At 43.2% G+C, this 10,453-nt stretch overlaps 1 protein-coding gene across 1 annotated transcript in view; it reads right to left on the reverse strand.

The window, feature by feature from the left end:
* XPR1 (xenotropic and polytropic retrovirus receptor 1) overlaps positions 1–2,514 on the reverse strand; it is a 252,234-nt gene extending 249,720 nt beyond the window's left edge. The window contains exon 1 of the mRNA XM_025877687.2: positions 2,255–2,514. Coding sequence (XP_025733472.1) covers positions 2,255–2,323 — 69 coding nt within the window. The 5' untranslated portion in view covers positions 2,324–2,514. The remainder of the gene's footprint in view (positions 1–2,254) is intronic.
* Positions 2,515–10,453: the final 7,939 nt, after the last annotated feature.

The following is a 10,453-nucleotide window of genomic DNA, read 5'->3' on the forward strand; positions in this document are numbered from 1 at the left end:
GGAACACAAGCAGGGGGAGTGGGAGAGGGAAAAGCAGGCTTCCCGCAGAGCAGGGAGCCCGATGCAGGGCTTGATCCCAGGACCCTGGGATCATGACCTGAGCCAAAGGCATACGCTTAAGGACTGAGCCACCCAGGCATCCCGAAAAGTCCCCTTTTTTAATTTTATCTACCAAACAGTGAGTTTATCTGGGACAGGAGTCATGTCGTAGGGACTCTGCAGAATAAAATTTCAATTATCCACAATAAATGAATTTTTTAATAATAAATTATAATTGCCCCAGGAAAGATAATGCAGTTACTCTCCCTCTGTAACCAACCTAACCAATTAGTGTTAGTGTCTAAACGGAGTATGTGAATGAGAAGTCCCAGAATTACTGTGGTTACTCTAGCCACAAAGCTGACATTACAAATCAAGAGGTAATTGAATTTTCAAACTAAATCTTATGCTTCCCTTCCAGCCCCAGATATTCCAAATTAACACAGTTCTATGAGACAGTTAAGTGCTATAATACCTAAAATGAATCACAGCATACAACCAGCCACTATTACTTTTGTCCAAATCAAGCATTCCATACCATATAACAAGTATAAGATGTTGCTTCAGCATGCTGTGTCCTATGCCTCTATGAAGAACTGGCAGTGGTGCTGAAAATTACTACTACAAGATGAAAGACCAATACCCTCCTTTCAATAAAAACCATCATCTGGACGCTAGTCAAGGTTTTAAAACTGACCAAATGTTACTGGAAACAATAAATCAAAAAAGTCCAGACTGAAAAGCTAGTGCCTTCTTTCATTCTTACAAAATGTAGCCAAAAACACTATAAGAAAATTAAGTGACAAGAAAGCATTAATAATTCTGGGCGTTTCATTTCTGGCAATAATCAAATACTGTATTTTACAAGGTGAATTTATTTTACAATCTTCAAGGTTCTGTTTACCTACACCCCTTTCCCTGTCTTCTGAAATTATTACATCTGCTATATGAAAAATAAACTTTGTGCTTATTGCCTAAACATCCTATCACTGAACTTAAATAGAAATTAAATAGAGAACTAAAATATTTTAATTCATAAAATGTAGCTAACATATTTGTGTTCATATTGATTTTATACTCTTTGTTCCTGCACATACATAGATGTGAATTCCTGGAGGTTACAGCTAAGTCTTTCTTTCTCTATCCAGGAGCTGAATTGCCAGCTACTGAGAATAACCTATTGCAGTGCTTAAAGCTCTTCGGGTATCTTGCCTTCTGAATGAATATATAAATGGGTTCATTATCTTTACTTTTCCCTATATTAATGTAAGGTTCCTTATCAGTACCTATTGAATACTCTCCAGGAGCTGTTATCACAGAAACTGGGGGGGGGGGGGGGGAGGGCCAAGATATCTGTAATACACAGGTATGTTTTAAAAGTACATTGTTTACAATACAGTAGTTTTCTCCTTAGCTAACAAAAATCTTAGGAGAGAAAACCTGAAAATTTTAATTATTTTCTTCTCTTCCCTTCTTCCTTTTCCCCCTGCACTCCATTCCAAAACAAGAGGAGAGTCAAAACCTGAGATGGGATTACTTTGTATACTTCATGCAATCAGTAAGACCAGTCACCGTCTTACCAAAACAGAATAGATGATTACAAAACGTTTGCATACAGAAACCACTGCATATGTGATATACATTTAAATCAAGTTTCAACCCTGTTACAAAGCCTTTGTCAACAGTGGGCAAGTGGGGAAAAGCGGAAGGGTTCTGTGGAATGAAGAAAATCACTAAAGGGGCTTATCTCGGAAGAGAAGGATTCCTCGGTGAGAGGTGAGCAGAGAGAAACAAAACCTAACCTTGGCGAGGGGGCGCTCGCCCAGGGTGGGGACGAGAGGTCAGAGTGAGTGGGGAGGAGGGGATTAGCGCGAAACCGCCGCGACCCCGGGCTGCCCTCCTACCCCGACTCCCCAACCTGCGGCTCGCCCTCCCACCACTATTCCCCAGCCCCGGCCGAGCTGTGCCCTCCCTCCCGGCCCGCCGCCTGCATATCCGTTACCCCGGCGGCAGCGGGGCTGCGGGGGAGGGGAAGGTCAGCGGGGCCCAGAGGGGGCCAGCCGGGGCGGGGATGCCGCAGTGGCTTCCCGCCGCACCGGGTCAAAGTCTTCCCAGGCGGCGGGGAGGCAGCGGGAGCGGAAGGCGGCAGTGGAGGTCGGGACTGGCGAGAAGGTGGCCCCTCCGAGTCCTCCCACACCCCGGCGGCCGCCGGTACCTCATACTGGATGTATTGCTTCCTCCACTCGGGAGTGATGTGCGCGGAGAGGTGCTCGGCGAACTTCATCCTGCCGTTTCCCCCTCACTCCCACTCGGGTCCAGCAGTTACAGGCGGCGGCGGCGGCGGCGGCGGCAACAGCGACTCCGACTCCTCCCCACATGGGCCCCGGCGCGGCACGGCGCTGCGCTTCTCTCCTCCTCCGCCGCCGCCGAGGTCTCCTCAGAGCCGCCCTCCCGCCATCTTCCTCCTCCTCTCCATAGCCCCGCCCCGCCCCGCCCTCCAGACGTCATCCCCATGGTAACCGCCTACGCCGCGCCGACGAAAGGGGCGGGGTAAGGGGCTGGGTTTGGGTACATTCCTCGAGGCTCCGCCCCTTCTGGGCCGAACATGCTGGAGGCACCTCCCCTGACTTCTTCCGTCTAACTCCCGTTGGCCTTACAGCTGCTCTCTACCGCCTGCCTGGGAAGCGGCAGTGTTGTTATTGCAATTAATATCAATACTGTAGCAAGAATAATTCACACAAGACGTTTATATTTGCAAAGAATTGTCAAACAGTTTTTCATTTTAATATTTGTTCTTCATAAAACTTAAGGATGGATCAACATTAATCCAAATTGAGTAAAACAGGCTAAATAGTTAAGGATCAAACGTATTCAAAGGAACTGTATAGTACATGCTTTAGGTGCTCAATAAATGCTTGTTGGATTTAATTAAAGATGTCAGTTCCAAAAACTGCATGCTGTTTCTGAATTTCGTTGTAATTGTCTAGTCCCAGGGCTACCAAAAGGTCAATAACACCACCTGCACCCAAACCAGTACTAGGAGGGGGCATTACTGGGGGAAAGGTACCAACTAGACCTGTGACTGAGCTTCCTAGGGTTTGGGGGTGAAGTTGAGAGGGAAACCAATATTGGGAGGAAAGAGGTATCCCCTAGGGTACCGTGACAACACTAACCCTAGGGAGTCCAGAAGTGCATCTGGTGTCCAGGCTGAACTGTCCTAGAGAAGCATGGGGAATAGCTCACACGGTTTAGAGCTACTTTTGAGTGTGGAAGTGATTGTCCTAGAGGACCTGATTTGAGACAGAAACCCAGGTCCTTCCCTGAGTGAAGGAGCCCTGGATAATAAAAGCTAACATTTATTAAGCACTCACTGTGTACATTCCAAACACTATTCCAAACTCCTTACATGTTCTTTGTCCTTTAATTCTCACAATTTTGATGAGACCCAAAGAGACCAGGGGACCCCTGTGACCAGAACAGTATTCTGAAGTATCAGTCTTTGCTGATACTTTTTTTTTCTCTGCATGTATTTTTCCCCTTTCCCTTCCTCTTAATTCATGCTAGTAGGGGTTCTGCAATCATTTCCTCTTGAGAGGGTTGAGGCATGATGGAAAATAGGCATAGGCTATGAGTCTTTCCTGCACAAAAGTTTTAACCACTGGTGAAAGGGTGATCGCAGTAAGAAAAAGAACAAGAACAAGAATAGGAGTGAGGACGCCTCTCGCCTCAACACCATACTCCTCTCCCCACTGTAACAAAACCCCCTCCAGTGGAGGTGAATGTTCCTTCGAGAAATAGGCGAAAGAGAAGGCTATGCTCCCAGTAAACCACAGAGAGGGAAATGGCTGGATGGTGTACCCAGGATGATGGAACCAGGAGCGGGTGCAAAAGAGATTGATGGGCCTTTAGCCAGTTATGGACTAGAATGCTACATTCTTGGCAGCAAGCCCTGCTGACCATGCATCCTGCTCCCAACAGCCATACCTTGCTCTATAGCCAACAATTCTTAATTTTTCTCATGCCTGATCTAGAGCCTTGACACTCAGTTAGACATGAAAGTCTTAATTTACCTGAAGAAGTAGATTTAATGTTTCCTTATTCCTAACATTACTTCAGATATTTCACTAACAGAACCATCAAATACTTAGTATTTATTGAATACCCACTTTCTGCAGAGCACTGTGCTAGATACTATAAATAATAGTCTGAATAGCTTTACTCTGAATCAGAAGGGCCCCTTGCCTTACTCTTTCTTTTGTAAATAGGCAAGTAACTCTTCATTTAGCAAAATTATAGGGGCGCCTGGGTGGCTCAGTCATTGGGCGTCTGCCTTTGGCTCAGGTCATGATCCCAGGGTCCTGGGATGGAGCCCCGGTATCGGGCTTCCTGCTCAGCGGGAGGCCTGCTTCTCCCTCTCTTACTCCCCCTGCTCGTGTTCCCTCTCTTGTTATATCTCTATCTCTCTCTGTCAAAAGAAAAACAAAAACAAAAACAAAATTATACTGAGTATTATGATATGCTGATCATGCCAGTTTGGGAGTGAAGGACAGTTCAAAAATAAGTAAGACTCTGTCTTTTTTTTCTTTTTTTTTCCCGAGGACATCACAGTCTAGTCAGAGAGACAGGCAAATAGACCAATAGCTAGACTACAGTGGGATACATGCTGAATTTGCGGTATGTACCAGGAAACAAACATCCAACTGATTGGGAAGGAAAGGATGGCATTCCAGAGAAAATGACTTTGAAATACAGTCTTAAACCCCAATCTGACAGAAAGAAAGATACCTCCAAGATCTCAAAGGCAAAAAGCAAGGAGAAGTTGGGATTGTTAAAGAATGGCAAGAAGTAGTCTGACTGGAATGTCCTTTAAGGCAGCTAGATGTCCCCTCATCAGAGAAACTTCCTAGTCCCTTCCCTCCTTTCCCACATGGTCCTGGTGCAGTCCCCTCACTGTGTGTCGGACGATGAGCTCCTTGAAGACAAAGTGTTTGTTTCTCTTGTTTTCTCCAATTCAGCATGGTGCCTGGCATTCAAGGATTCGATAGATGTTGGAAGAACAAAGAAAAGAAAGAAGGGAGGTAAGAAGAGAGAAGTTGGGGGGGTGGGGGAGAGGAAGGAAAGGGCCGTCTGCATGGAGGGAAGTTACAGGAAATGAAGTTAAGCTGGAACAGGACTGTGAAGAAATACATCATGACAGCATGGGCAGTATGGGGTCTTTGAAGACGGTTAAGCAGAAAGTGACTAGCTCAGGTTTGGGAAAACAGTATAGTAAAGATTGCTTGTTTTGAGCACTGGCTCAGGGAATAGACAGACCTGAATCAAAGTCCCAACTCTGGCATTTTTACTGTGTGACCTGGGGCAAAGTACATTAGCTCTTTTTTAAGATTTTATTTATTTATTTTTTTTTTTTTTTTAAAGATTTTATTTATTTATTCATGAGAGACAGAGAGAGAGAGAGAGAGAGAGAGGCAGAGGGAGAAGCAGGCTCCCAAGGAGCAGGGAGCCTGATGCGGGACTCGATCCCAGGACCCCGGGATCACGACCTGAGCCGAAGGCAGACGCTTAACCATCTGAGCCACCCAGGCGCCCCAAGATTTTATTTATTTTTTTATTTATTTTGAGAGAGAGAAAGAGAGAGCATGAGCAGGGGAAGGAAGAGAGGGGAAGGGAGAGGAAGGGGGAAGGAATCCCAAGCACACTCTGCACTGAACGTCGAGCCCAGAGTGGGGCTCCATCTCACAACCCTGAGATCATGACCTGAGTCAAAACCAAACTTAACCGACTGAGCCACTCAGGCACCCCAAAGTACATTAACTTTTAATGCCTCAGTTTCCTCATCCCTCAAAAGAGGATAATAGCACCTCCCTAGCAGGTTTTTAGGAGAATTAAAGAGATTCTGCTTATAAAGCACTTAGCACAATGACTAGTTGACCACTCAATAATTAGCAGCCCCTTGAAAATGTCAGTATGCGGTATGAAGGATGGACTAGAAGGAAGACAAATCAGAGACCAATTTATTTTGTATAGCTGTATAGCCCTCGTCCTGTGCCAGATGCTGCGCTAAGTGCTTTATAAATACAAGCATATTTAATCCTTACAAGGACCCCAGGATGTAGCCACTGTCATTATTCTCATTTTACAGAGGAGTAAACTAAGACAGAGTACTTAAGAATCTTGCTCAAGGGCGCCGGGTGGCTCAGTCAGCTAAGCGTCTGACTTCCGCTCAGGTCATGATCCCGGGGGTCCTGGGATCCAGCCCTGTGTCAGGCTCCCTGCTCAGCGGGTATCTGCTTCTCCCTCTCCCTCTGCCCCTCCCCACTGCTCATGCTCTCTTTTTCTCTCACTCTCAAACAAATAAAATCTTAAAAAAAAAAAAGATGAGACAAGGAAGGAGGCTGGGGTCCCGCCAGAGGGGGCAGCAACACAATTAAGAAACACCAGTGTAAAAGAAGCCATAAAAAGATGAAAGTTTCATAAGGAAAGCAGGGATCCACAATGTCAGATGTTACAGAGAAGTTGAGTAGAATGACTTCTAGGCCATTGGGCTTAGCAATTAAAGAGTCACTGGTAACCTCAGAGAAAATGGCTTTGATGACAGGAAGGGCTGCTGAAATCTGAGCAGTGAATGGCATTTGGTTTTCATACATCTTAAGTCGCATTTATTCTGTGTTGTAGAATCACCAAGAGTGAGAACTTAATAGTATACTCAGCAATTTGTCTTGAAATTCATAAGTGCTGAGTCTGGACACTTTATATTTATCACATCTAATTCTAAGTTTGGGAACAGGTATACTTACCACAAAGTAACTGTTCTAAAACTTAGAATTATGTGTGATAAACATAAAGTCAAACTGTTGCTAGAGCAAATGAGACTGGTGATCAAGCTGAAGGGTAAGGACCTGAAGAGGGATCACATCTTGAACTACACCTCCCACTGAAGCTGAATGAGCCAGAGTGTCACAGGAATAAAAGCCATGTTCTCCATACAACCCAGACTCTGAATTATATGGGGTCCCCTCCAGTTTTAAAATACGATAGACTTAGAGACCAGCTAGGGGTTCAATAGACGGACTTCAGATGGTTCATGACCCCCATAAAATCACATGCAAAACTTTGTGTGTTCTTTGTATATGTTTCTGGAGAAAGGGTCCACACAATTTCCCAAAGGTTTCCACTACCCAAAATATTTGAAACCCAAAAATATTTAGAACAACAGCACCAACGCCCTAAATACCCCTCTTAGGAAACAAAAAACAAAACCCCAAAAAACAAATAAACAAAAAAGTAATATAAAGAATTTACAGGGCGCCTGGGTGGCTCAGGTGGTTAAGCGACTGCCTATGGCTCAGGTTATGATCCTGGAGTCCCAGGATCAAGTCCCGCATCGGGCTCCCTGCTCAGCAGGGAGTCGGCTTCTCCCTCTGACCCTCCCCACTCTCATGTGCTCTCTCTCTCTCTCATTCTCTCTCTCAAATAAATAAAATCTTAAAAAAAAAAAAAAGAATTTACAAATGAAGTTTCAAAGGATTCAACTCAGTAATTTTTTTTTTTTTTTTTAGATTTTCCATATTTATTTGACAGAGAGAGACACAGTGAGAGAGGGAACACAAGCAGGGGGAGTGGGAGAGGGAGAAGCAGGCTTCCCGCTGAGCAGGGAGCCCGATGTGGGGCTTGATTCCAGGACCCCAGGACCATGACCGGGCCAAAGGCAGAAGCCCAGTGACTGAGCCACCCAGGAGCCCTCAATTCAGTAATTTCTAGGAATACCTTTATTTGGACACGATTTTGATTAAATACACCTGAAGTATTTTTTTAAGCAGCAAGGAAGGTATTTTACAAGTTACAAAAGAGCATTTAAAGTATAGATTCAGGGGCACCTGGGTGGCTCCGTCGGTTGAACATCTGGCTTTGGCTCAGGTCATGATCTCAGGGTCCTGGGATCGAGACCTATGGCCAACTCCCTGCTCAGCAGGGAGCCTGCTTGTCTCTCTCCCTTTGCCCCTCTCCCTGCTCATGGTCTCTCTGTCAAATAAATAAATAAAATCTTTTAAAAAAAATTAAAAATAAGCATTCATTCATTCATCCATTCAACAAATATTTATTGAGCAGTTACTACTTACCAGGCATTGTTCTAGACACTGTTCTAGATAGAACAGTGAATAAAACAAAGTCCTTGACCTAATGGAGTTTGCTGTCAAATGGGAAGATACAGACAACAAACACATCGACCAGGATGCAATAGGTTGGTTAAGGACGAATGTATGGAGAAAAATAAAACAGAGTAAGAGGCAGAAAGATTGCTGTAAGATTTTACATAGCGTAGTCAGGAAGGGCCTTACTAATAAGATAATTTTTAATCAGCGATCTGAAGGAAGGGAAGGAGAAAACTATGTAGATATGGGTTGAAGATGGAAGTCAGGTCAGGGAGTAAGTTTCAATGCAGAGGAATCAGCAAGTGCAAAGGCCCTGAGACTAGAATATGCTGAGTGTATTGGAGAAACAGCAAGGATGCCAGTATGGTGAAGGAATGTTTTAGGGAGCAAGAGCAGATCAGACAGGTAGTTGGGAGTCAAATCAATTGCTTAGGGCCTTGTAGGCCAAGGTAAAGACTTGGACGCTGAGTGAAATGAAACTTTGGAGATTTTAAGTTCTTCAGTTTTTTGGAATTTTCTTTTTCCTTCACATGCAGTAATAACCACCTTTTTTTCTATGCATCTCTAACAATTGTAGTAAAATATATGGAACATAAAATTTTTTATATTAACCGTATTTTAAGGGTACAATTCAGTGGCATTAAGTACATTCACAATGTTGTACTATTATCACTATGTATTTCCAGAATTTTTTCATAATCCCAAAAGAAATTCTATATGCATTAAAAAATAACTTTCCATTCCTCCCTTCCCCCAGTCCCTGATAACCTCTATTCTACTTCTTGTCTTTATGAATTTGTCTATTCTAGGTACCTTATATATGTGGAATCATATAATATTTTTCCTTCTATGTTTGGCTTATTTCACTTAGCATAATCTTCTCAAGTTTATCCATGTTGTAGTATGTGTCAGCATTTCCTTTTAAGTCTGAATAATATTCCATTGTTACCATTTGTTAGAGATAAATATACCATTTGTTAGTGGTGAAAAATAATCATTTATGCCATTCGCTAGTGGTAAACAAAATATACTACATTTTGTTTATCCATTCATCTCTTGATGGACATTTGGGTTGTTTCCACCTTTTGACTATTGTGAATAATGCTGCTATAAACATAGGTGTGCAAGTATCTGATTGAGTTCTAGCCTTAAATTCTCTGGGGCATGTATCTAGCAGTGGAATTGCTAGGTCATAAGGTAATTCTGTATTTAACTTTTTGAGGAAGTTTTGAGTGACATCACCAATCAGATAAATCATATTTATTTATTTATTTATTTAACATTTTTTAGATTTATTTATTTATTTATTTATATTTGCTGTATGGAAAGTAGTATTCAAAGGAGAAAAAGAAAAAGCAAGGTGAATTAATTTCCTAGCACTGTTATAACAAATAACCACAAACTGGGTGGCTTGCAGAACAGAAATGTATTCTCCCACAGTTTTGGAGGCTAGAAGTCCAAAATCAAGGTTTCAGCAGGTTTATGTTCTCTCAAAGTCTTCAGCAGGGGATCTGTTCCATGCCTTTCTCTTGACTTCTTTTGTGGCTGGCAATTCTTGGCATTCCTTGGCTTACAGCTACATCTCTGCCTCCATCATTAAATGATGTTCATCCTGTATGTCTCTGAAACTTTGCGGGGCTGTTCTCCCTCCCCTGTGTCTGTTTTCTTTTCTTATAAGGACAACAGTCTTATTGGATTAGGGCTCACCCTAATCGAGTATGACCTCATCATAACTTGATCACATCTGCGAAGACCCGATTTCCAAATAAAATCACATTCACCTGTAATGGGGGCTAGAATTTTAACATATCTTTTTTTAGGGGGGGAACACAAGCCAACCCACAACATGGGAACACTAGTAAAGACAGTATTGGAATAATCCAAGGGAGAAATGATGGTGGTGTGGATCAGAAAAATTGGAAATTGGCTTCTATTTGAAGATAGAGTCAATAGGTTTTACTGGGGGATTAGATGTGGGATGTGAGCAGAAGAGAGGCGACAACGATGACTCTGATGTTTTTTGCCTGAGTAATCAGAAGAATAGGATTGGGGCATGTTACAGAGGAGCAAGTTTGAGGTGCAGAGTGAAACTCAAGAGTTCAATTTGAGTGTGTTACATGGAAGATGCCTGTCAGACACGCAGGTGGAAATGTCCAATAGGCAATTTAGAGTTTGGAGGTCATCAGAGAGGCATTGGATGGAGATATAAATTTGTGAGTCAACAGAATAAAGATGATATTTAAGCCATGAGAATCCATGCG

The sequence above is a fragment of the Callorhinus ursinus genome, unplaced genomic scaffold (assembly GCF_003265705.2).
Source record: "Callorhinus ursinus isolate GAN/ISIS: 27379988/994484 unplaced genomic scaffold, GSC_fseal_2.0 scaffold13, whole genome shotgun sequence".
In the NCBI taxonomy this organism is placed as follows: Eukaryota; Metazoa; Chordata; class Mammalia; order Carnivora; family Otariidae; genus Callorhinus; species Callorhinus ursinus.